Below are 23420 nucleotides of genomic sequence, written 5' to 3'. Positions count from 1 at the left end.
ATCGTCGCAGGATGGAAGCAGTTCCTAATAAGGCCGCCTTTTGCAATTGACTAATAGCAAATTTGTCAATGCCAATGGTGTTCAAGTGGTGCTCCAGTTGTTTTGGGATTGCACCCAAGGAGCCTATGACTATTGGTACTACCCTTGCTTGCTTTTGCCACAGTCTTTCTATTTCTATTTGTAGGTCTTTGTATTTTGTTATCTTCTCCAGTTCTTTCTCTTCTATTCTGCTGTCTCCAGACACTGCCACATCCACTATCCAGACTTTTTTGTCTTTCTTATCGACAATTGTTAAGTCTGGGGTGTTATGTTGCAGGTGCTTGTCTGTTTGAATTCTGAAGTCCTAGAGCAGTTTAATTTTATCATTTTCTATGGCTTTCTCTATTTTATGATCCCACCAGTTTTTGCTTACAGGCAAATGATATTTTTTGCAGATCTTCCAATGCACCATTGTTGCTACTTTGTCATGCCGCTACTTGTAGTCAGTCTGTGCAATCTTCTTGCAACAGCTTACCAGGTGGTCCACTGTTTCTTCAGCTTCTTTGCATAGGCGGCACCTACTGTCTGTTGCCGTCTTCTCAGTTTTGACTTTGTATGCATTTGTTCTTAAGGCTTGGTCTTGTGCAGCCAGAATTAGTCCCTCGGTCTCTTTCTTCAATTTTCCTGCTCTTAGCCATTGCCAGGTCTTGTTAATATCTGCTTTCCCAGCTAGTTTTTTTAACGTATTGGCCATGTAGTGCTTTGTCTTCCCATACCTCTATTCTGTTCTTCATTGTATTATTATTATCGATCATCGCACAGTCAGCCAGATGTTCAGACTGGATTTGGCATTTTGTCTACCTATCGAGTCCTTACCCAGGACCTGGGATAGGCAGATGTGGATGTTTGATGGTATTACAGATATCGTCGCAGGATGGAAGCAGTTCCTAATAAGGCTGCCTTTTGCAATTGACTAATAGCGAATTTGTCAATGCCAATGGTGTTCAAGTGGTGCTCCAGTTGTTTTGGGATTGCACCCAAGGAGCCTATGACTATTGGTACTACCCTTGCTTGCTTTTGCCACAGTCTTTCTATTTCTATTTGTAGGTCTTTGTATTTTGTTATCTTCTCCAGTTCTTTCTCTTCTATTCTGCTGTCTCCAGGCACTGCCACGTCCACTATCCAGACTTTTTTGTCTTTCTTATCGACAATTGTTAAGTCTGGGGTGTTATGTTGCAGGTGCTTGTCTGTTTGAATTCTGAAGTCCCAGAGCAGTTTAATTTTATCATTTTCTATGACTTTCTCTATTTTATGATCCCACCAGTTTTTGCTTACAGGCAAATGATATTTTTTGCAGATCTTCCAATGCACCATTGTGCTACTTTGTCATGCCGCTGCTTGTAGTCAGTCTGTGCAATCTTCTTGCAACAGCTTACCAGGTGGTCCACTGTTTCTTCAGCTTCTTTGCATAGGCGGCACTTACTGTCTGTTGCTGTCTTCTCAATTTTGACTTTATATGCATTTGTCCTTAAGGCTTGGTCTTGTGCAGCCAGAATTAGTCCCTCGGTCTCTTTCTTCAATTTTCCTGCTCTTAGCCATTGCCAGGTTTTATTATTATCTGCTTTCCCAGCTATTTTTTTCATGTATTGGCCATGTAGTGCTTTGTCTTCCCATGCCTCTATTCTGTTCTTCATTTGGTCTTTCTTGTAGGCCAGTTTGGTCTCTCCAGTAGTTAGTAAGCCTTCCTGATATACTAATTTCAGTGCATCTTCATCATTGTTCTCCAGATATTCTTCCAAAGCCATTTTTTCTTCTTCAACCATCTGATGTACTTGTAGCATTCCACGCCCACCTATTTGCCTTGGTAGATAAAGTCTGTCAATGTCACTGCGTGGATGAAGGGCATGATTCATTGTCATTATTTTTCTGGTCTTCCTATCCATTTCTTTTAGTTCTGCTTGAGTCCAGTCCACTATTCCAGCTGTGTACCTAATGACTGGGATTGCCCAGGTGTTGATTGCCTTTATGGTATTTCCTCCATTGAGTTTGGACTTTAAGATCTTCTTCACTCTCTTGATGTATTCACCTCTAATCTTTTTCTTGACTTCAGTGTGCTTGATGTTGTCAGCTTGAAGGATACCCAAGTATTTGTAGTACTCTTCCTCATCCAGACTCTTAATGTTATTTTCGTGGGGCATCTTGATTCCTTCAGTTTTCACTATTTTTCCTTGTTTGATAGTAAGTGTGGCACATTTGTCCAAGCCAAACTCCATTACAATATCTTGGCTATATATACGGACAGTGTTGAGCAGCGATTCTATTTCAGATGATGTTTTTCCATACAGCTTCAGATCATCCATATAAAGGAGGTGGGATAGTCTGGCAGATGTTTTTGATGTTTGATAGCCATGTCCTGAGTTATTCAGTATTGTTGACAGAGGAAACAGTGCAATAACAAATAGTAATGGTGATAATGAATCTCCTTGAAATATTCCTCTCTTGATATTAACCTCTCCCAGCCTCTCACCATTGATCTGCAACTGTGTCTTCCATTGTGCCATCGATCTTTGCACAAATTTTCTGATGTTTCTACTGACTCCTGTTATTTCTAGGCACTTTATTATCCAATCATGTGGCAGAGAGTCAAATGCCTTTTTGTAGTCAATCCATGCCACATTCAGGTTGGTCTTCCTTCTCTTGCAGTTTTCCAAGATCATTTTGTCTATTAGGAGTTGATCTTTTGTTCCTCTGCTATTGGGGCGGTTTCCTTTCTGCTCAGGTGGAAAGAGATTGTTTTCAACTAGATGCTGTTGTACTGCATCAGCTACCACACCAGTTAGTAATTTGAAAGTTGTTGGTAAGCAGGTAATTGGCCTGTAGTTACCTGGTGTTGCCCCTTTTGCTGGATTTTTCATTATTAGGTAGGTTTTCCCAGTTGTTAGCCACTTTTCAATTTCTCCTCCTTGTAGTATATTGTTGAACTGCTTGGCAATGAGTGGGTGTATAACAGTTAGATGTTTCAACCAAAACCCATGCAGTTCATCTTCACCTGGTGCTGACCAATTTTTGATTTTCTTTGCTCTTTTTTCTACCATTTTTGTTGTTATTACTAGTTCTTTCATTTCAACTTCTGTTTTATTTGCATCCACCTCTTTTAACCAAGCCGCATCCTTGTTGTATTTCTTTGGGTTATCCCATATCTGCTTCCAGAACTGCACTGTTTCTTCCTTGTCAGGTACTGACTGATTCTTGCAGTTTCTCCATTGATGGATTGGTAGAAACGTTTCTGATTGGATTGAAATTGGAGGTTCTGCCTATAGTTTGCAATTCGAGCTTCATATCTACTGATTTTCCTGGCTATAGCTGTTATTTGTTGCTTTATTATTTCCAGTGCTTCCTTGATCTTCCTTGTTTCTAAGTGGTATTTCTTGATTAGGTATTCTTTGGTCTTCTTGTTCTTCAGCTTCTTTTCTTTCATCTGTTCTAGCTTGCTTGCATGTGATCTTAACTTGCTGATCTTATTTTCTAGTCTAACCTTCCATTTTTCTGGTGCACTGTTTGTTTGTTTTTCTTTTTTGTTGATTTTGCATCCCAGGTATTCTGTTATAACTGCAGCTGTGCTGTACATTAGTTGGTTTGTTTCTTGCAGTGAATTGGTGCTTATACTTGATAGTACAGTATTTGCATCTTTTAAGGCTTGTGCTAGCTGTTTCTTTGGAACAAGCTTCAATGCAGGTAGCCTTATTCTGTTGTTTTTGTGCTGTTCTAGATGCTCAGTTATTCTTTGTTTCAATTCTTTTATTTCTTTAGTTAGAGGGTTTTGTTCTTCCTAGAGGTGCCTGGTTTCCAAATGAGAACAGTTGTATATCTCTGCTGGATTCCTTCACTGCCAACTCCCCCTGGTTTGCCTCTACATTCTGAATTACTTCTGGTAAGGCTTTGATTTCTTTGCCCTGGGTAAACCTTTGCAGTTCGTCCAATTCTGTTTCTGTGAATACTTTATTTCGTGTTATAAATCGGCGTTGATCTGCTAGTCTCTGTTCTGTTATTTCTGATTCTGGATGTTGTTCTTTCCAGAACTGGTGCATTCGTTTTAGATATCCTCTTCTTGTTGGACTTGATCTGTAGTAACAGATCATTATTTCTTTGTTTTCCATCACTGTGTATCTGCGACGGGTAAACACCTTTTCTTCCAGTAGTTCTGCAGCTGCTGGCCCTGGTTGCTCAGCCAACAGTCCTGAGTCCTGTAACCCATTTTTCACCAGATATCCAGGAACTCCAATATCTAGTGCGGACCTTGTTAACCCGGGCGACGTCCGAGCCGGTATGGCATTCTGAAATTTACGTCTCACCATATTTTTTATGGGAGAGACACTCTTTGTCTGACTCCTCTGATGAGACCTGTCCAGTATGGTTGAACCTCTGGCATAGCTCTCATCTTCCTCAGAGTACACAAGCCCCACAACCACGTCAAGGTAGTGCCTCACTGGGGGTTATTATTATTATTACTATTATTATTATTATCATTATTATTATTATTTAACAGAGACCTGTGGGCACCAGCTGCTGGCACCCCTGGGGCACCTGTCTTACCTGATGGGGACTCCTTCTCCAGGAGGTTGACTCCTGCAGGGTCTTCTCTGAGAGCGTCGAGTTTCTCGTTCCAGTCTTCCCAGTTTACCTCTTCAACTCTAGAAAAAAAAGACCCCAAGAGTTATACGTAGCAGTCGCGGAATCTTGCGAGTCTCCCGGGGCCTCCTGCGCCCTTTTGTGCTCGAGAGAAGCCAGGGAAGGTCCGTTTCTGAAACGGCGCGTTTCGTACCCCAAGCGGGCGGGTGGTTAAGCTTACCGGAAAAACCACCGTTGGTCTTTCTTCTCCTCGGAGCCGATGGAGAGGAAACAGCCGGCTCTCTGGGTCTTCTTGCAGCACCAGATCCAGTTTCTCTCTATCTCCAGGATAGCAATGGCTCTCTGCAAATAGAGGGAGGTTGGTGAAGGGAGCTTATAAATGAGAGAGAGAGAGAGAGAGAGAGAGAGAGAGAGAGAGAGAGAGAGAGAGAGAGAGAGGGGAAGAAGAAGAAGAAGAAGAAGAAGAAGAAGAAGGAGGAGGAGGAGGAGGAGGAGGAGGAGGAGGAGGAGGAGGAGGGAGAGAGAGAGAGGGGGGAAGGAGGGAGGGAGAGAGAAGAGATAGATGTGAGAGAGAAGGAGGGAGGGACGGAGAGGGAGAGAAGAGATAGATGTGAGAGAGCAGGAGGGAGGGAGGGAGAGAGGGAGATGGAGAAAAGAGATAGATGTGAGAGAGAAGGAGGGAGGGAGGGAGGGAGGGAGGGAGGGGGAGAGAAGAGATAGATGTGAGAGAGCAGGAGGGAGGGAGGGAGAGAGGGAGAGAAGAGATAGATGTGAGAGAGCAGGAGGGAGGGAGGGAGAGAGGGAGAGGGAGAGAAGAGATAGATGTGTGAGAAAGAGAGAGGGAGGGAGGGAGAGAGGGAGAGGGAGGGAAAGAAGAGATAGATGTGCGAGAGAAGGAGGGATGGAGGGAGGGGGAAAGAGAAGAGATAGATGTGTGAGAAAGAGGGATGGAGAGGGAGAGGGAGAGAGAGGGAGAGAAGAGATAGATGTGAGAGAGCAGGAGGGAGGGAGGGAGAGAGGGAGAGGGAGAGAAGAGATAGATGTGTGAGAAAGAGGGATGGAGGGAGAGAGGGAGAGGGAGAGGGAGGGAGAGAAGAGATAGATGTGAGAGAGAAGGAGGGATGGAGGGAGGGGGAAAGAGAAGAGATAGATGTGTGAGAAAGAGGGATGGAGGGAGAGAGGGAGAGGGAGAGGGAGAAGAGATAGATGTGAGAGAGAGGGAGAGAAGAGATAGATGTGAAAGAGCAGGAGGGAGGGAGAGAGGGAGAGGGAGAGAAGAGATAGATGTGTGAGAGAAGGAGGGATGGAGGGAGAGGGAGAGAGAAGAGATAAATGTGAGAAAGAGGGATGGAGGGAGAGGGAGATGTGAGAGAGAGGGAGAGAAGAGATAGATGTGAGAGAGAAGGAGGGAGGGAGGGAGAGGGACGGGGAGAGGGAGATAAGAGATAGATGTGAGAGAAAGAGGGAGGGAGAGAGGAAGGGAGGGAGGGAGGGAGAAGGAGAGGGAGAGGGAGAGAGAGAGAGAGAAGAGATAGATGTGAGAGAGAAGGAGGGAGGGAGGAAGAGGGAGAGAAGAGATAGATGTGTGTGTGAGAGAGAGAGGGATAGAGGGAGAAGAGAAGGAGAGGGACAGGAGAGAGAGGAGACATGATATGTGGATGGAGATAGATAGATAGATGGCCACCGTCCCGATCGAAGGGGTCTTACCTGCAACTGCCAGACGCTCTGGCTGTACCCGGAGACGTTGGTAACAGTTTCACTCATCAGGGCAATCAACATGTTGAGCAAGAGGATGTAGGTCAAGATGACGAAGAGGAGGACCAACAGCATCGCAATGTCGCTGTACTTCAACTTCTCGTTGTACTCCAGGTCGCCCATGCCGATGGTGAACCTGAAGAGCTGCAGAGCAGCCTGAAATAGCCCCGAATATACGGCCTGGTCTTTAGAGTCGTCGCTGAGCGGGAGGGACTCGTTGCGGGCAGGATGGGAAGCGTCCCCGGTGAGAATGACGAGAGCTGCAAGGAGTCATTGGAAGTTTCAGACTTTCCTCCGCGCAACTTTTGGGCAACCTTTTCCATTTAAGGGACAGGTTGCCCAAAAGTTGCGCGGAGGAAGGGCTGAAAGTGGCTGGTTGATCTTTGGAGGCCCCGTTACTTATTCAACTGAGCTTATTGTTTCATTTTTGTTTGCATCAAGATCCCAAGAAATGTGGATTCTGAATTCTTTACTGCATGCTCTTTCCATGGCTGAATCTTTCTCTCATTGATTCATTCATTCATTCACTCACTCACTCATTCATTCCTTTATTCACTCATTCACTCATTTATTCACATTACTTATTCATTCATTCATTCACTCATTCATTAGTTCACTCATTCACTCATTCATTTGTTTCATTTCTTACTCATTCACTCATTTATTCATTCACTCATTCACTTGCTCATTTATTCATTCACTCATTCATTTATTAATTCATTTACTCACTCATTCACTCATTTATTCATTCACTCGTTCACTTACTCATTTATTAATTCATTTACTCGCTCATTCACTCATTTACTCATTCATTCACTCATTCACTCGCTCATTTATTCATTCTCATTTGTTCTCATTCACTCATTCATTTATTAATTCATTTCCTCGCTCATTCACACTCATTTATTCATTCACTCATTCATTTATTAATTCATTTACTCACACTCATTCACTCATTCACTCACTCATTTATTCATTCACTCATTCATTCACTCATTCACATTTATTTATGAATTCCTTTACTCACTTATTCACTCATTTACTCATTCATTCACTCATTCATTTATTAGTTCATTTACTCATTCACTCACTCATTTATTCATTCACTCATTCATTTGTTCACTCATTCACTCATTCATTAATTCATTTACTCACACTCATTCACTCATTTATTCATTTATTCATTCACTCATTCATTCGTTCACTCATTCACATTCATTTATGAATTCCTTTACTCACTTATTCACTCATTTACTCACTCATTCACTCATTCATTTATTAGTTAATTTACTCATTCATTCAGTCACTTGTTCATTCGATTTCTATGTCAAACAAGAGACTCTGTCTGGATTCAGCTGGTGGTCCTTCTCTCTGCTCAAAACTGAAACCTGCTCATCCTTTTTAAAGTACACCTGCCACAGAAATCCTTCCTAATATAAATTCCAGCCCAGCGGTTGTAGACAGGATTCCCGGAGCTCAAAACAGACCTAGTGGATCATCTCTTTAACCAAGGACACCAAGAGCAGGACCTCTCCTGGATCCTGGGCTCCCCCCCCCCCGTTCTGGTGGAACTAAGAAAGAGCTTAACTTGGCCACGCTCACCTGTGCCTCCCCCATCACCCTGACACTCACCTGTTGCAAAGCCAAATAGGAAGATCACATAAACCATCAGGAAGTGCAGAAGGTCTCTCAAGATGGCCTGGAACGAGAATGAGAAGCAATATGGAGATGGGCGGTTTTCACACTCGGCACCTTTAAGACGGCTGGATTTCAATTCCCCAAATCCGCCAATCTTAAAGGCGCCCAATTTGAAAATCACGGTTCTAGGTCAGTGGTGGCGAACCTATGGCCCGGGTGCCAGAGGCGGCACTCAGAGCCCTCTCTGTGGGCACGCGCGCCCTCGCCCCAGTCCTAGGCCTTCAGCTGGGTTTTACAAAACCTTTTTGCTTTAGGCCTCCACCACCGTGTGCAAAAAAGAAAAAGGTTCAATCAATCAGTCAATTTCAACTTCTCGCGGGAAAAAAAAGATCTTGCAAAGTTGGAATTGATTGAACTTTTTAGTCCCACCCAGTCTGCCGTTACCACTGCAGCCACGCCCACCCAATGGGCCACGCCCACCCAATGGGCCACGCCCACCCGGCATCCAACGATGCGTAAGTGGGTTTTGGGTTGCAGTTTGGGCACTCGGTCTCTAAAAGGTTCGTCATCACTGTTCTAGGTTATTCAAGTCTATTGCCAATGTTGCTAACACGAGTTAACCGGGCGGGAAATAAATAAATACGGGTTGTCCTCGTTTAACAACTGCCTTGTACAGCAATCTTTTGCCCTTATGACGAAAAAGTAACTTTGCCACCAGCCCTTGCATTTGTAGCCTTTGCGAGAAAGCAGAAGTCAGATCGTGAACATTGTTGTGATGTTTCACTCCGGAACCGCGTTACTTAATGGCCAAGTTACCGGTTTCAACCGGGGTTGCTAAATGAGGACGACCTGCAATTGACTGGCTTCGTTTTAGATTCTGAGCTGCCCTGTGAAATCAGAAGTAATCCGATATTTGGAAATGGAAACAATCCGGTTGTTTGATCTACCTTCTGGATCATCACGATGTAGATCCCCGTCTGCTGGAGGCCTCGGGTGTAGTAGAGCATGTTCACCCAGCCCAAAAGCAAGGCGAACACCATGGGCAGCACGTATTGCTCCACATCTGCAAAGTACATGACGGAGGAGGCCAGGATGGCACACGCCTGCACAAATCTGCCGGGGCCAGAGAGAGAAAGAGAAGCAAGAGAAGAGCAACTGAGAGGATTAAAGGCCTGAAGACAAAACATACGAAGAAACGGTTGCAGGATTTGGGTTTGGCCAGTCTAGAGAAAATAAGGACCAGTGTGTGTGTGTGTGTGTGTGTGTGTGTGACATGATAGCAGTCTTCCAATATTTGAGGGACTGCCACAAAGAAGAGGGGGTATGATCAGGTATGATATTTTTTTTCTCTTTTTCTTTTTTCTTTTTTTTTCTTTTTTGATTGTATATTGTTAATTTTGTTATTAATAACCCTGTACTCTGCTCTGGGAAGTGAGGGGGGAGGGGTTGAGGGTGGGTAGGTAAATAGGTAGAATAGGATAATATAGATATAGTAATTTATGAGAGAGGTGCTGCTTGGGTATTTCCCCCACGCTGTATTCCTGTATTCGAGAGGGATGAGAGGGGAGGAAGGTGAAGGGAGGAAGTAGGATACTAAGAGGAGAAGGGAGGAGAGGAAGGTGGAGGGAGGAAGTAGGGTGGTAAGAGGAGAAGGGAGGAGAGGAAGGTGAAGTGAGGAAGTAGGATGGTAAGAGGAGAAGGGAGGAGAGGAAGGTGAAGGGAGGAAGTAGGATGGTAAGAGGAGAAGGGAGGAGAGGAAGGTGAAGGGAGGAAGTAGGATGCTAAGAGGAGAAGGGAGGAGAGGAAGGTGGAGGGAGGAAGTAGGGTGGTAAGAGGAGAAGGGAGGAGAGGAAGGTGAAGGGAGGAAGTAGGATGGTAAGAGGAGAAGGGAGGAGAGGAAGGTGGAAGTAGGATGGTAAGAGGAGAAGGGAGGAGAGGAAGGTGGAGGGAGGAAGTAGGATGCTAAGAGGAGAAGGGAGGAGAGGAAGGTGGAAGTAGGATGGTAAGAGGAGAAGGGAGGAGAGGAAGGTGGAGGGAGGAAGTAGGGTGGTAAGAGGAGAAGGGAGGAGAGGAAGGTGGAGGGAGGAAGTAGGGTGGTAAGAGGAGAAGGGAGGAGAGGAAGGTGGAGGGAGGAAGTAGGATGGTAAGAGGAGAAGGAAGGAGAGGAAGGTGAAGGGAGGAAGTAGGATGGTAAGAGGAGAAGGGGAGAGGAAGAGAGTAATGAGGGGAGGAGAAAAAGAGGAGGGAAGTAAGGAAGGTATTAGGGAGGGTGGATACAGCTTGGGGGGGAAGGAGCAAGCGGCACCTATGGTTATGGTTATGGTTATGATTATGAATTTATTTTATTTTGTAAAGCAAATTTTGTTGTATAACTATGTTGGATAAAGGGAAAATAAAAAAAGTTTAATAAAAAAAGAAGAAGAGGGGGTTCAACTTATTTTCGAAAGGGCCTGAAAGCCAGACAAGCAACAATGGATGGAAACTAATCAAAGAGAGAAGCAACTTGGAATTAAGGAGAAACTTCCTAACAGTGAGGACAATTAACCAGTGGAACAGCTTGCCTCCGGAAGTTGTGGGTGCACAATCACTGGAAGTTTTAAAGAAGAGGTTGGACAACCATTTGGTATAGGGCAGGGATGGCGAACCTTTTAGAGACCGAGTGCCCAAACCGCAACCCAAAACCCACTTATTTATCACAAAGTGCCAGGGCCGCATCAGCATTGTGGCGCCCTCGGGGGGGGGCAGGGAGGTGCCTCTGAGTGCCGCCTCTGGCACGCAAAACCTGGGGGGTGCAAAAATGGGCCACCGTGCTGCAAGGTGCAAAAATGGCCGCCGCCGCGCTGCAGGGTGCAGATACAAGGCGCTGCACCACGCAAGAATGGGGCAGGGCTAGTGAGTATCACACAGGAACTAGCTCCGCCCCATTTGCAGCACGTGCGTGCTCGCGGTCCTGTGCGCGCATGCACGCATGTAAAATGCTTCCCCCTCCCTTTTCTTTCAGTCCACCAATCGACAATGATTGGTGACCTCTGCTCTACCAACTCTACTCAAGCTTGCTAGTCGGCTGCTTCACCTCCTTTGTGCTAGGCGGGGCTCCTGCTCCAGGCGGCAGTGGTGGCCTGATGGACCTGCTGCTGGCGGCAGTGGTGCGTGTGCCAACAGAGAGGGCTCTAAGTGCCGCCTCTGGCACGCGTGCCATACGTTCGCCACCACTGGAATAGGGTCTCCTGCCTGAGCAGGGGGTTGGACTAGAAGACCTCTAAGATCCCTTCCAACTCTATTCTGAATTTTGGGAATGTAATCGTCAACGCTGCAAACAAATTTGGCCGAAGCCGTTTCCACTTCGTCTTCAGTTGCCACAAAATTCGGAGAGGGGGAAATGTGTACTTTTAAGGTTAGACTAAACAATAAATTGTCCTGTGGGAACCAAGGTCATTGCTGCCTGAATTTTGGCGGGCTGAAGCTTCTGTTAGAAAGCCCGCCAAAGCAGTTAATGGGGGGAATGTGATTTATGACATATTACTGGGGTGGGAAATTCAACTTTGCAACGTTGCAACCTTTGGCCGGGAACTTCAGTCTTGGTTTCACTTTGGATCGTGCCCATACTTTGTAGCCAAATAAATATATAATAAATAAATAATAGAATAATCAAGGAGAGAAGCAATCTAGAACTAAGGAGAAACTTCCTGACAGTTAGAACAATTAACCAGTGGAACAACCTGCCTCCAGAAGCGGTGAATGCTCCAACACTGGAAGTTTTTAAGAAGAGACTGGACAGCCATTTGTCCAAAATGAGATAGGGTTTCCTGCCTGAGCAGGGGGTTGGACTAGATGACCTCCAAGGTCCCTTCCAACTTTATTATTATTATTATTATTATTATTATTATTATTATTATTATTAAACCTCTTGTCTTGGAGTTCTGTTTTTACGGGTCTCATCTATCGGAAACATGACATTAACGGTAAGTATGAATGACTTTGAGACAGTTCACTACAGTTGAGTTCCCCAACCTTTCGGAGTTGGCAGACCAGAGCAGGGGGAGGAGGTAAGGAAGGGAGGGTTTGGGGGGGGGGTGATGAGTACACATGCACATGTATGTGCATGAGCACCCATTGCTCGCATGAGTGGGGCCGTGAATCCCCGCGGTGCTTGCGATAATGAGCCAGCTGTCAAAGCAAGAACATCCAATGTTAGCTGTGCTGCTGTGAACAGAGTTATTGTAAGTCACCTCTGCAAGAGGAGATCGGTCCAGGTGGTCTGTTGGTAGGAAACATAGCATCTGGGATATTGCTCCACCATCTGGTTAGTGGCTTCCATGGCCCCATTAGTACAAGGCTTTTCAACCAGTGGTACGGGTACCACCTGTGGTCCATTGGCACCTGGCAGGTGGTACTCGACCATCCTAAAAAAGGGGTAGTGGGGGAGGGGAATGAGCTGAACCGGTGGCAGCACCGCACAAGCCTGAGCGAGAGACGGCTGGAGCTGCAGGGCTGTCAGGGCTCAGCGGAAGCCCCAGGATCAGTGCCGCTTTCCAGTTGATTGGCGCTTATTCGGGGCTGTCAGGGCTCAGTGGAAGCACCAGGATCAGTGCCAGGCTTCAGCTGGAGCTCGGCGTTGATCCTGGTGCTTCTGCTGAGCCCTGAAGAAGCACCAGTCAGCTGGAAAGCAGCACTGATCCTGGTGCTTCTGCTGAGCCCTGAAGAAGCACCAATCAGCTGGAATGTTGCAGCCTCTCCAGGGTCTTGTGATTTACATTCAGATGCTTGGCAATTGATTCATATTTCTGACGGTCACAGTGTCCCAGGGTCATGGGAAGTGACCAAAACCTGCTGCAACCACCCAGCAGATGGGGGGGGGGGGAATAAAAACCAAACACCCCCCACCCCACCCCTGCTGCCAATCCTCAACAGAAGTGCTCACAACAATGAAAACCTCGGACGAGAGGAAGAGTGCCGCCAGGCGGGCAGGCAGGTGTCTTGCTCGGCTGTGGCTCGGGGGGCACTTTTTTCAGTGCCACTGTCACTTCAAACAGTCACTAAGCGAACTGTTGTAAGTCGAGGACTACCTGTACTTTATCACTTTTTTTCCTTTTTTTTTTTTGGTCAAGTTTTTGACACCTTGCTAGGCGACTGGTGGTCCTCGGATGTTGCCATATCCTAAAAGTGGTACAATGGGTGAAAAGGTTGAAAAGCCCTGCATTAGTAGATGGGTGAAAAGCAGATGATAGACCTTGAGATGATCCAATTAATTTAAGAAGTTCTTTGAAGAGTTTCACCTGTCGGAACCATGACACCAGCCACTTATGCATCCCAGTGGCAGATAGGCTGCAGCCCAGAGGCTGGTGACCCTTGGTTTAGGGAATGAACAGATAAGACAGGACAAAGCCCACAGCTGTATAACAGGCAGAGAAAAAAAACACCGACTGGAGGGTCCCTGTTTTGTCAAACTGTACAAAGAATCAGTGGGAGATTTGTACTTTTAGGCTTGCAAGATTCTGTTAATGCAGCTTTACAATAAAGTAGAATTAGTTCATCTGATCATTATTTCCTGGCTGGTTTACCAACGGTATAAAATCCCACTGGGTGATTTTGAGGCAATCATTAGGACAGTGGTTCTCAACCTGTGGGTCGGGACCCCATTTGGGGTCGAATGACCATTTCATGGGGGTCGCCAAACAACGCAGTCTGCCATTTTTTCCTCCTTTTCCTTAGCTGTGCTACTCCCTCTTATTCTATTGGCTTTTGAAAGCCAATAGAATAGACTCTCTTGAATAGAGTCTAATTCTATTGGCTTTCCAAAGCCAATAGGAATTGTCCAGGCTGTCTCTGCCCTGCTGAGCCCGCCAAAAGCCCCATTCTGCAAATGGTGCTGCACTAATTGGGTAGTCCTCGACTTACGACCGGTTGAGTAATCCTCGACTTATGACCGGTTGGGGGTCGTGGCATTAAAAAGGTTGAGAACCACTGCACTAGGAGATGGAGAGTTCTAGTCTCACCTGTAAAGCTGGCTGGGTGACCTTGGACCAATCCTTCTCTGTCAGCCCAGCCCACCTCACCGTGTTGTTGTTGTAGGTAAAATAGGAGGAAGGAGTAAAGTATTATGTATGTTCCCTGCCTTGAATTATGTATAAAAATAATGAAGGTGGGATAAAAAGAAATTAAAAAATAAATGTTAAGGTGAACGTAACAGGAACATCTCTGAAAAGCAAAGCGACTGACAATTATATATGACAGCAGTTAGGGTTTAGATAGAATCAATTAGCAATAAGACTGGCGCATATTATAGCTAATCCTTCCAGAAAAACAGCAACGTATACGCACGTACAGGAATATTTCGAAGCAACTGTCCACTAGAAGACTTTTCCACGAGAAGCGTCTTCTCCAGAAGTAAAAACTCTAAAAGGGAATAAACAGGCAGAGAAGTCAGAACACTGCATTATGACAGGGATGTGGGAAGGGGTGTGTGCAAGACTGGGTTCACACTGGCTAATTGTTAATTTGGGGGAGATTTAGCAAGGCTCTTGAGCAGTGGGTCTCAACCTTTTTAGTGCCGCGACCCCCAACCGGTCATAAGTCGAGGACTACTCAACCGGTCGTAAGTCGAAGACTACTCAACGGGTGCAGCACTGTTTGCAGAATGGGACTTTTGGCGGGCTCAGCAGGGCAGAGACAGCCTGGACAATTCCTATTGGTTTTTGAAAGCCAACAGAATTAGACTCTATTCAAGAGAGTCTATTCTATTGGCTTTCAAAAGCCGATAGAATAAAAGGGAGTAGCACAGCTAAGGAAAAGGGGAAAAAAAATGGTGGACTGCGTTGTTTGGCGACCCCCGTGAAATGGTCGTTTGACCCCAAATGGGGTCCCAACCTACAGGTTGAGAACCACTGCTCTTGAGAGTGCAGATGAGCTGCTTCCACCTAGCGTGCCAGTCTGCTATGCCACAGTGGACAATCACTTAAATATGAGCCAGCCGTGTGCTGCAGCTGCCAAAAAAGGCCAACACAGTGCTAGGCTGCATTAACAGAGGGAGAGAATCAAGATCATGGAAAGAGTTAATACCGCTTTACAAGGCCTTGGTAAGGCCACACTTGGAATCCTGCTTCCAGTTTTGGTCACCACGATGTAAAAAAGATGCTGAGACTCTAGAAAGAGTACAGAGAAGAGCAACAAAGATGATCAAAGGGACTGGAGGTTAAAACATACAAGGAACGGTTGCTGGAATTAGGTCTGTCTAGTTTAACGAAGAGAAGGACGAGGGGGGACATGATAGCAACCTTCCAGTATCTCAGGGGCTGCCCCAAAGAAGAGGGAGTCAAGCTATTCTTCAAAGCGCCTGAAGGCAGGACAAGAAGTAACGGATGGAAACTAACCAAGGAGAGAAGCAACCTAGAACAAAGGAGAAACTTCCTGACAGCATAATTAACCAGTGGAACTTCTTGCCTCCAGAAGCGGTGAATGCTCCAACACTGGAAGTTTTTAAGAAGAGACTGGACAGCCATTTGTCTGAAATGGTATAGGGTTTCCTGCCTGAGCAGGGGGTTGGACTAGATGACCTCCAAGGTCCTTCCAACTTTGTATTATTATTATTGTTAGTTCACGCCACGGCATGGTGGCAGCAATCTGTTGAGAAGAGGGCTTCTTAAACCTTTAACCGCAGACCGCTGGTCCCATATCAATTGCAGAAATGCAAGTATGAATACAGGTCGTCCTCATTTTATGACAATAGGGACCAGAAAAATGTGTCGTTAAACAGTGAGGTTGTTAAGTGAGACACCCCACGATTGCAATTTACCATCTTCCCTCCTGAATGTCGATGGAGATTCTCAGCCCTCCAGATTCATAGTTGTCCCAAAGGTGCTTTTTTCACGAGGCCACTGGACTTTCTTGTTTTTTCTTTGAAGATGTTTCACTTCTCATCCCAGAAGCTTCTTCAATTCTGACTGGGATGGTGGGGAGTGGAAGGATTTATACTCCTTGCAGACAGCTGGTCGTTTGCCTTCTTTTACAGAGAGTCGTTGAGGCCATTTGGAGGTTTATCTGTGTCCTCAAGGTCACCTGAGTGGTGCAAATAGGTGTGGAGCCTTCTTGGACCTGCTGAAAGGACCGTGTTGTAGTTACCGTATATGCCGGCGTATTAGGCGACCCGGCGTATAAGACGACCCCCGTCTTTATAGCCGGGCCGCATTCCTAGAACGTCGTCTTATACGCCAGTATTTCCGGCGTATAAGACGACTCGGCGTATAAGACGACCCCTGTCTTTGGCGCCGATTTCAGCACTCGCGGAAGTCGTCTTATACGCCGGCATTTACGGTACTAGAAGAGTCCTCTCCAAGAAGTTCCAAGAAGTTGCAAGTAGGCTCCACACCCATTTGCGCTACTCAGGACATAGATAAACCTCCAAGTGGCCTCAACGACTCTCTGTAAAAGAAGCAAACGACCAGCTGTCTGCAAGGAGTATAAATCCTTCCATTCCCCGCCATCCAGTCAGAGCTGAAGAAGCTTCTGGGATGAGAAGCGAAACGTCTTCAAAGAAAAACAAGAAAGTCCAGTGGCCTCTGGGATAATCTTCCCTGACTTTCCTTGTCGGAGCTGACTGGAAAGGCCACAAGTGGTGATCACGTGACCCCCAGGATGCCGAAACCATTATAAATACACGCCGCTACCTAAGACTGCAATCTTCCGGCTGCTACAACAGTCATTGTTGTAGCAATGAAGAGAAGAGCAACAAAGATGATCAGGGGACTGGAGGCTAAAGCATATAAGGAACGGTTGCTGGAATTGGGGATGTCCAGTTTAATGAAGAGAAGGACGAGGGGGGACATGATAGCAGTATTCCAGTATCTCAGGGGCTGCCCCAAAGAAGAGGGAGTCAAACTCTTCTCCAAGGCGCTTGAAGGCAGGACAAGAAGCAACGGGTGGAAACTAACCAAGGAGAGAAGCAACCTGGAACTAAGGAGAAACTTCCTGACAGTGAGAACAATTAAACAGTGGAACAACCTGCCTCCAGAAGCGGTGAATGCTCCAACACTGGAAGTTTTTAAGAAGAGACTGGACAGCCATTTGTCTGAAATGGTGTAGGGTTTCCTGCCTGAGCAGGGGGTTGGACTAGATGACCTTCAAGGTCCCTTCCAACTTTACTACTACTATTATTATTATTAGTGCAAGTAAGATGCTTCTTCAGTGCTATTTTAACTTCAAACTGTTCTTAAACGAATGGTCGTAAGTCAAGGATTGCCGGTACGTGGAGTTATGACAAGCACAATGCTGCAAACACCATTTGCAAGAAGAGGCATTCCGTCTTGACCACAACTGGGACTACAATTTCCCTTGCTAAGCAAAACAGTTGTTAAGTGAATCCCGCCCAGTTGTATGAACTTTTTTTTGCCACTGTTAAGCAGCTCGCTGCAGTTGTTAAGCAAATCATGTGGTCGTTAAGCGGATCTGGCTTCGCCCGCTGACTTTTTTTTTGTCAGAAGCCGGTTGGGGAAGTCTCAGATGGCGATCATGTAACCCCGAAATGCTGCAACCGTCGTAAACGCATGCGGCTAGCTAAGGTTGCAACTTTACAGTTGCTGCAACCAGCCAGCAAAGTCATAGGTGCAAGTAAGACCCCTTTTTTTCACTGCTGTTTTAATTTGGGTTGTTAAATGAATAGTCGTAAGACAAGGACTGCATCTATTAAAAATGTGTTTGTGGTTAGAGGAGCTGTGAACAAAAAGGACACCTTACCTGAGCAATGAGGAGATAAATGCCACCAATCAAAATGAAGACAGGCCCAACAAGTCTTAAGAAGTCCTTGATTGTCATTGTCGCTGGACGAGGAGGCTATAAACACAGGAAGAGAACAGGCTAAGAACAGAGACTTCAGCACCGAGGAGATGGCGGATCTTTCAGGTTGATGTTCCCCACCTTTGGCAGCTTTAAGATGGGTGGACTTCCACTCCCAGAATTCCCTAGCCAGAATGCTTTAAGAGTGGGGGACTTCCACTCCCAGAATTCCTCAGCCACTCTGCTTTAAGATGAGTGAACTCCAGTTCCCAGAACTCCCCAGCTAGCTTGCTTTAAGATGGGTGGACTTCAACTCCCAGAATTCCCCAGCTATCCTGCTTTAAGAGAGATGGACTTCAACTCCCAGAATTCCTCAGCCAGCCCTGCTTTAAGATGGGTGAACTTCAACTTCCAGAATTCCCCAGCCATCCTGCTTTAAGAGAGATGGACTTCAACTCCCAGAATTCCTCAGCCACCCTGCTTTAAGATGAGTGAACTCCAACTCCCAGAATTCCCCAGCTAGCTTGCTTTAAGTTGGGTGGACTTCAACTCCCAGAATTCCCTAGCCACCCTGCTTTAAGAGAGATGGACTTCAACTCCCAGAATTCCCCAGCCAGCCATGGGAACTGAAATCCTCAAATCTTAACGTTGCCAAGATTGGGCACCTCTGGTCTAGATCTTCTATATTTCATCTGAAGTACCAGCATCCTTCTGTGCCATTTCCAAAGGGATAAGATAATAACCTCTTCCACACCATCACCCAAGTCATTGATGGAAATGTTGAACTGCACAGGACCCAGGTCATCCTCTCAAGGCTTCCATCCTCTCTGAAGTGACCGCCTCCGCGGGCGCAATCAGATAGCCCACTGGACATGCATCACTAGTATGGTTTATATTTTAGCATTTTATGCAAGAGATTATCATGAGAGAAAGATTTGGAGGCTTTGGTGTGATCCCGGTAAACTATGTCTACAGCATTCCCCCTTTCTACTAAGCTAAAAATTCTACCAAAGTTGGTGAAATTAGTCGTGCATGATTTGCTTATAATTTGCTTGGAAGGGCTTCCAAACATGTTATTTGTTAGAATCCAATTATATTTCATCTCTAGTTATCGACTATGGAAAACCCCATTTCTGCTCTCTCTGGATTCTGTCATATTACGAAGGGGAAGGGGGATGAGCAAAGGGGTTTTATGGCTCTCACTTCCTTCATTAAAACTTCAAAGGGACTGAATGTGGATCTCACCAAGAGGACTGACCATAACAATATGGCCATCACCTTTCATGTACTCCTCTCTGAAGTCTCCCTTCCGCCGACCGTGAGGAAAAAGGGGTGGAAATGTAACACCTGGGATTGTCGCTGGAAGGACGGTGGAGGGGGGGGCTGCTTGGGAACACTTAAAACCTTGAATGGTAGGGGTGGGCCCTCAGGTCCTGTCTAGAACACCTGCAACCATCTTCTGTTAATAAAGATGCCTGTTGGAAGTACTCCAAGAGTTCTGTCTTCTTAAGATGCAAAGTGGGGTGGGTCCTTACATTATTTAAATAAAAAACATCAATGCAACTTCATCAGAACTTTGGAAACATATTCTTGTTTTGGATTGATACCATTATTAGTTTAAGTTTTTTAACTCTTCTGTTTTCCTGGAGTTCAATAAAGGTAGGCCTAGACTTAACAACAGTTTGTTTAGTGATTGTTCAAAGTTACAATAGCACGGAAAAAGGTGACTTATGACTGTTTTTCGCACTTACAACCGTGGCAGTCCCCAGGGTCACATGATCAAAATTTGAATGCTTGGCAACTCACTCATATTTATGGCAGTTGTAGTGTCCTGGGGTCACGTGATCCCCTTTTGCAACCTTCTGACCAGCAAAGTCAATGGGGAAGCCAGATTCAGTTAACAACTGGGTTACTAAATTAACAACGGCAGTGATTCACTTAGCAATGGGACAAAACTCCCTTAACAAGAAACGGGACAAAACTCCCTCAACAAATGTTTCACTTAACAACAGAAATTTTGAGCTCGATTGTGGTCGTAAGTCGAGGACTACCTTTAGGTATTCTTTTTTTGAGAGAGAGAGAGTTTGGTTGGACTTACAGAAAGGGTCTAACTCAAAGTCACCCCATTCCCTTTATCAAAAGCATCCATTTGTTTAAAGATGATTTACCTCGCCCTTTAGAGGCCTGTAGTAAGCAGTGGCTGTGAAGAGCAGCATGTAAATCAGATGGAGGAATAAACTGATGAAAAATCTTTTTCTAATGAAGGATTCCCACTTGTGCTGAAGTAGCTTATTCAGAGGCTCCAGGACCACCATTTTGTACCGGTTCTGTGGAAGGGAGAATGTCAGGGAATTGACTAGCTGCTGGTGTACAAAATGGAGTTGGAGATGCTGATACAAACTTGTAATTTTATATAAATAAATATGTTTTACATCTACATAGATGCAGCAAACTAGATAGTCAGGCAAACGGGCATCGTGCAGTAAATCAACACAACAGGAACATCATGAGGTAAATCAACACAACAGGAACATCATGAGGTAAATCAACACAACGGGCATCATGAAGTAAATCAACACAACAGGAACATCATGAAGTAAAACACAGCAGGAGCATCATGAGGTAAATCACAGAGCACAAAAGGGCGCTCAGAAGAAAAAGGCGGGAAAAAGGGAACCTCCCCTTCCACACCCACAGCAACCAATCACAGCACAGATGGCCTCACATAGCACTCTCCAACAAATCAACTACAAGATGCAAATATTTCTTTTAACTAAGACAGTTGTTCTCCGTTGATAACAGAAGGATAGGAAGTAACCTGAGATCTATTAGATTATTACTTTTGAAGATGTGTGTATCCATCATTTTCCTCTCCTTTTCGAAATGTATCAACATGAGTGCATCTCTTTGCCTCAGGGGTATGTCTCCCACTATTCTTTTGGAAGGGACCATCTCCGGTTTCTAAACTGTCAGGGAATTGCTCAGCCAGTGTCCGAATGAAGTCAGAGACACTGACGCATACTTGTAGCTTTATATAGATAAATATATTTTACATCTACATATACAGCAAACAAGATAATCAGGCAAACAGGAGCATTGTGAGGTAAATCACAGAGCACCCAGAACAAAAAGGCGAGAAAAAAGGGAACCTCCCCCTCCACATTCACAGTAACCAATCACAGCGCACATTGCCTCACACAGGAGCCAGCACTCTCCAATCAATCAACCACAACTGTGTGTTTTGGCTCACTATACAACCCCACTGCTCCAGCTGCTAAATTTAAATAACTTAACAGAGAAGGAAGGGAGATTCAAAGCACATCTTCTCAGTTAGTGCCATATTCTTCAGTCCCCACTAGACCAGGGGTCTCCAAAGTGGTCAGAACTGAACCCCAAGCTGAAGTGTTTGGAGACCCTTGTGTTGTGTTGTGTTGTGTTGCTGAAGTGTTTGGAGACACCCTCTAGATACAACCCCTATAATTTCAGCTCAGACCATTATGGGAAAAGCATTGAATTTATCTAAACCCCCACATCTAGAAACTGGATAAAAATAACGCTGTTCTTTTTCACAAAGCAGTTTAAAGAAAATAGAATAAAGCACCTTATAAATTCTAAAAAAAAAAATGATCCTGAGCCAACTTTTTCAGAAAGGGTTTTGCCCAGAAGAAGGAAGGAAGAATGGATGGATGGATGGATAGATGGAAGGAAGGAAGGAAGGAAGGCAAAAAAGAAAGGAAGGAGAAAAAGAGGGAGGGTGGGAGGGAAGAAGGAAGGAAGGAAGGAAGGAAGGAAGGAAGGAAGGAAGGAAGGCAAAAAAGAGAAAGGAAGGAGAAAAAGAGGGAGGGGAAGAAGGAAGGAAGGAGAAAAAAGGAAGGAAGGAGAAAAAGAGGGAGGAGAAGAAGGAAGGAGAAAAAAGGAAGAAAGGAGAAAAAGTGGAAGGGAGAGAAGAAGGAAGGAAGGAAGGAAGGAAGGAGAAAAAAAGGAAGGAAGGAGAAAAAGTGGAAGGGGGAGAAGAAGGAAGGAAGGAAGGGAAGAAGGAAGGAAGGAGAAAAAGAAGGAGGAAGGAAGGAAAGAGGAAGGAAGAGGAGAGGAGAAGAAGGAGGAAAAGGACAGAGAAGATCCCGAGAAGGACCATTCTTGACTGGATCTACTCACTGGAGTGTTACTGCTGTAGGCCAGGATCTCCAGCACTGAGTTCTCCTCACAGGTGTCGATGGAGGTCAGATCGTAGAGGGAGATGTGGATGGGACCATAAGTCCACTCGGTGAACTTGCGTGAAAGGTGCTGGAATTTGGGGTCCTTGATCTCTCGGTGGAGAATGTGCTTGAGGATCTGGGGAGACCAAAACACTTGAGTTGGTGACAGGGCTGTCTCTAGGGCTCAAGTCAAAATGATCTCAGTATCCAGCCATCATCTTGGCATTTTTGACCTTCCTGCAGTCACCTCTGATAACTAATCTACAGAATCAAAAAAAAAAAAAAACTCCTCGAACACGATTGTCTTTGGAATTTATCCTCTTGCACCTGACTAGGTCCACCACTCCTTTTTTCTACTCTTATCTCCAAGATCAAGAAAATGTGAAAACGCACCCTGAGGTCAAGGTAACACACCACAACATAGTCCAGTGGTGGCGAACCTATGGCACAGGTGCCAGAGGCGGCACTCAGAGCCCTCTCTGTGGACGCGCGCGCCGTCACCCCAGTCCTAGGCCTTCAGCTGGGTTTTCTAAAACCTTTTTGCTTCAGGCCTCCGCCAATGTGTACAAAAAAAAAGGTTAAATCAGTCAATTTCAACTTCTCGCGGGAAAAAAAAGATCTTGCAAAGTTGGAATTGATTGGTTGAACTTTTTAGTCCCATCCAGTCTGCTGTCACCACCATAGCCACCCCCAGCTAATGGGCCACACCCAGCCAATGGGCCACGCCCACCCGGCACCCAAAGATGCATAAGTGGGTTTTGGGTTGCAATTTGGGCACTCAGTCTCTAAAAGGTTCGCCATCACTGATATAGTCAGACAAATAATATGGTGAAGTACAGTTAGTCATCGACTCACAACCACAATCGAGCCCCCAAATTTTCCGTTGCTAAGCAAGACAGTTGTTAAGTGAGTTTTGCTTCATTTTAAGAACATTCTTTCCACCGTTGTTAAGTGAATCCCTGCACTGGTTAAGTTAGTCACACGCTTGTTAAGTGAATTTGGCTTCCCCATTGACTTTGCTTGCCAGAAGGTCACCGTATTGATCACATAACCCCAGAACACTGCAACCGTCATAAATACAAGTCATTTGCCAAGTGCCTAAATTTTGAACACGTGACCAAAGGGATGCTGCAATGGTCGTAAGTGTAAAAAAAACGATCATAAGTCTCTTTTTTCAGTGCCGTTGTAACTTCGAACGGTCACTAAACGAATATGTGCAAGTCGTGGACTACCTATCCCGGCAAGGAGGGGGACTACCTCGACTTTCCCAGTCTTCACGGCCAGCTTCAAAGGGGTCAGCTGTTTCCGGTTGACAATCTCTTCCAACTTGCAGGCAGGGTCAATTTCGGCCCCTTTCATGAGGATCTTGTCGTACATGTTGACCACGAGCTCGGTGTTCTTCTCCGTATCGTTGGCCACCATCACCAGCGCATGGAGGACAGTGTTGCCTATGGA

General features: G+C 45.5%; 1 protein-coding gene across 1 annotated transcript in view; it reads right to left on the bottom strand.

The window, feature by feature from the left end:
• LOC120298021 (transient receptor potential cation channel subfamily V member 2-like) overlaps window positions 1-23420 on the bottom strand; it is a 39696-nt gene that overhangs the window by 5402 nt on the left and 10874 nt on the right. The window contains exons 6-15 of the mRNA XM_039321350.1: window positions 23223-23420; window positions 21925-22101; window positions 19938-20096; window positions 17731-17826; window positions 14327-14397; window positions 8949-9114; window positions 7996-8062; window positions 6316-6623; window positions 4829-4950; window positions 4573-4670 (exon numbers count right to left, since the gene is read on the bottom strand). The exon at window positions 23223-23420 is cut by the window's right edge and continues 101 nt beyond it. Of these exons, the coding sequence (XP_039177284.1) occupies window positions 4573-4670; window positions 4829-4950; window positions 6316-6623; window positions 7996-8062; window positions 8949-9114; window positions 14327-14397; window positions 17731-17826; window positions 19938-20096; window positions 21925-22101; window positions 23223-23420 (1462 nt within the window). The remainder of the gene's footprint in view (window positions 1-4572; window positions 4671-4828; window positions 4951-6315; window positions 6624-7995; window positions 8063-8948; window positions 9115-14326; window positions 14398-17730; window positions 17827-19937; window positions 20097-21924; window positions 22102-23222) is intronic.

This window comes from Crotalus tigris, unplaced genomic scaffold (genome assembly GCF_016545835.1).
Source record: "Crotalus tigris isolate CLP2741 ecotype Arizona unplaced genomic scaffold, ASM1654583v1 scf7180000023738.1706062, whole genome shotgun sequence".
Lineage (NCBI taxonomy): Eukaryota > Metazoa > Chordata > Lepidosauria > Squamata > Viperidae > Crotalus > Crotalus tigris.
Note: the sequence above shows the minus strand (reverse complement) of the source record. Positions and strands in the feature narration are given on the sequence as shown.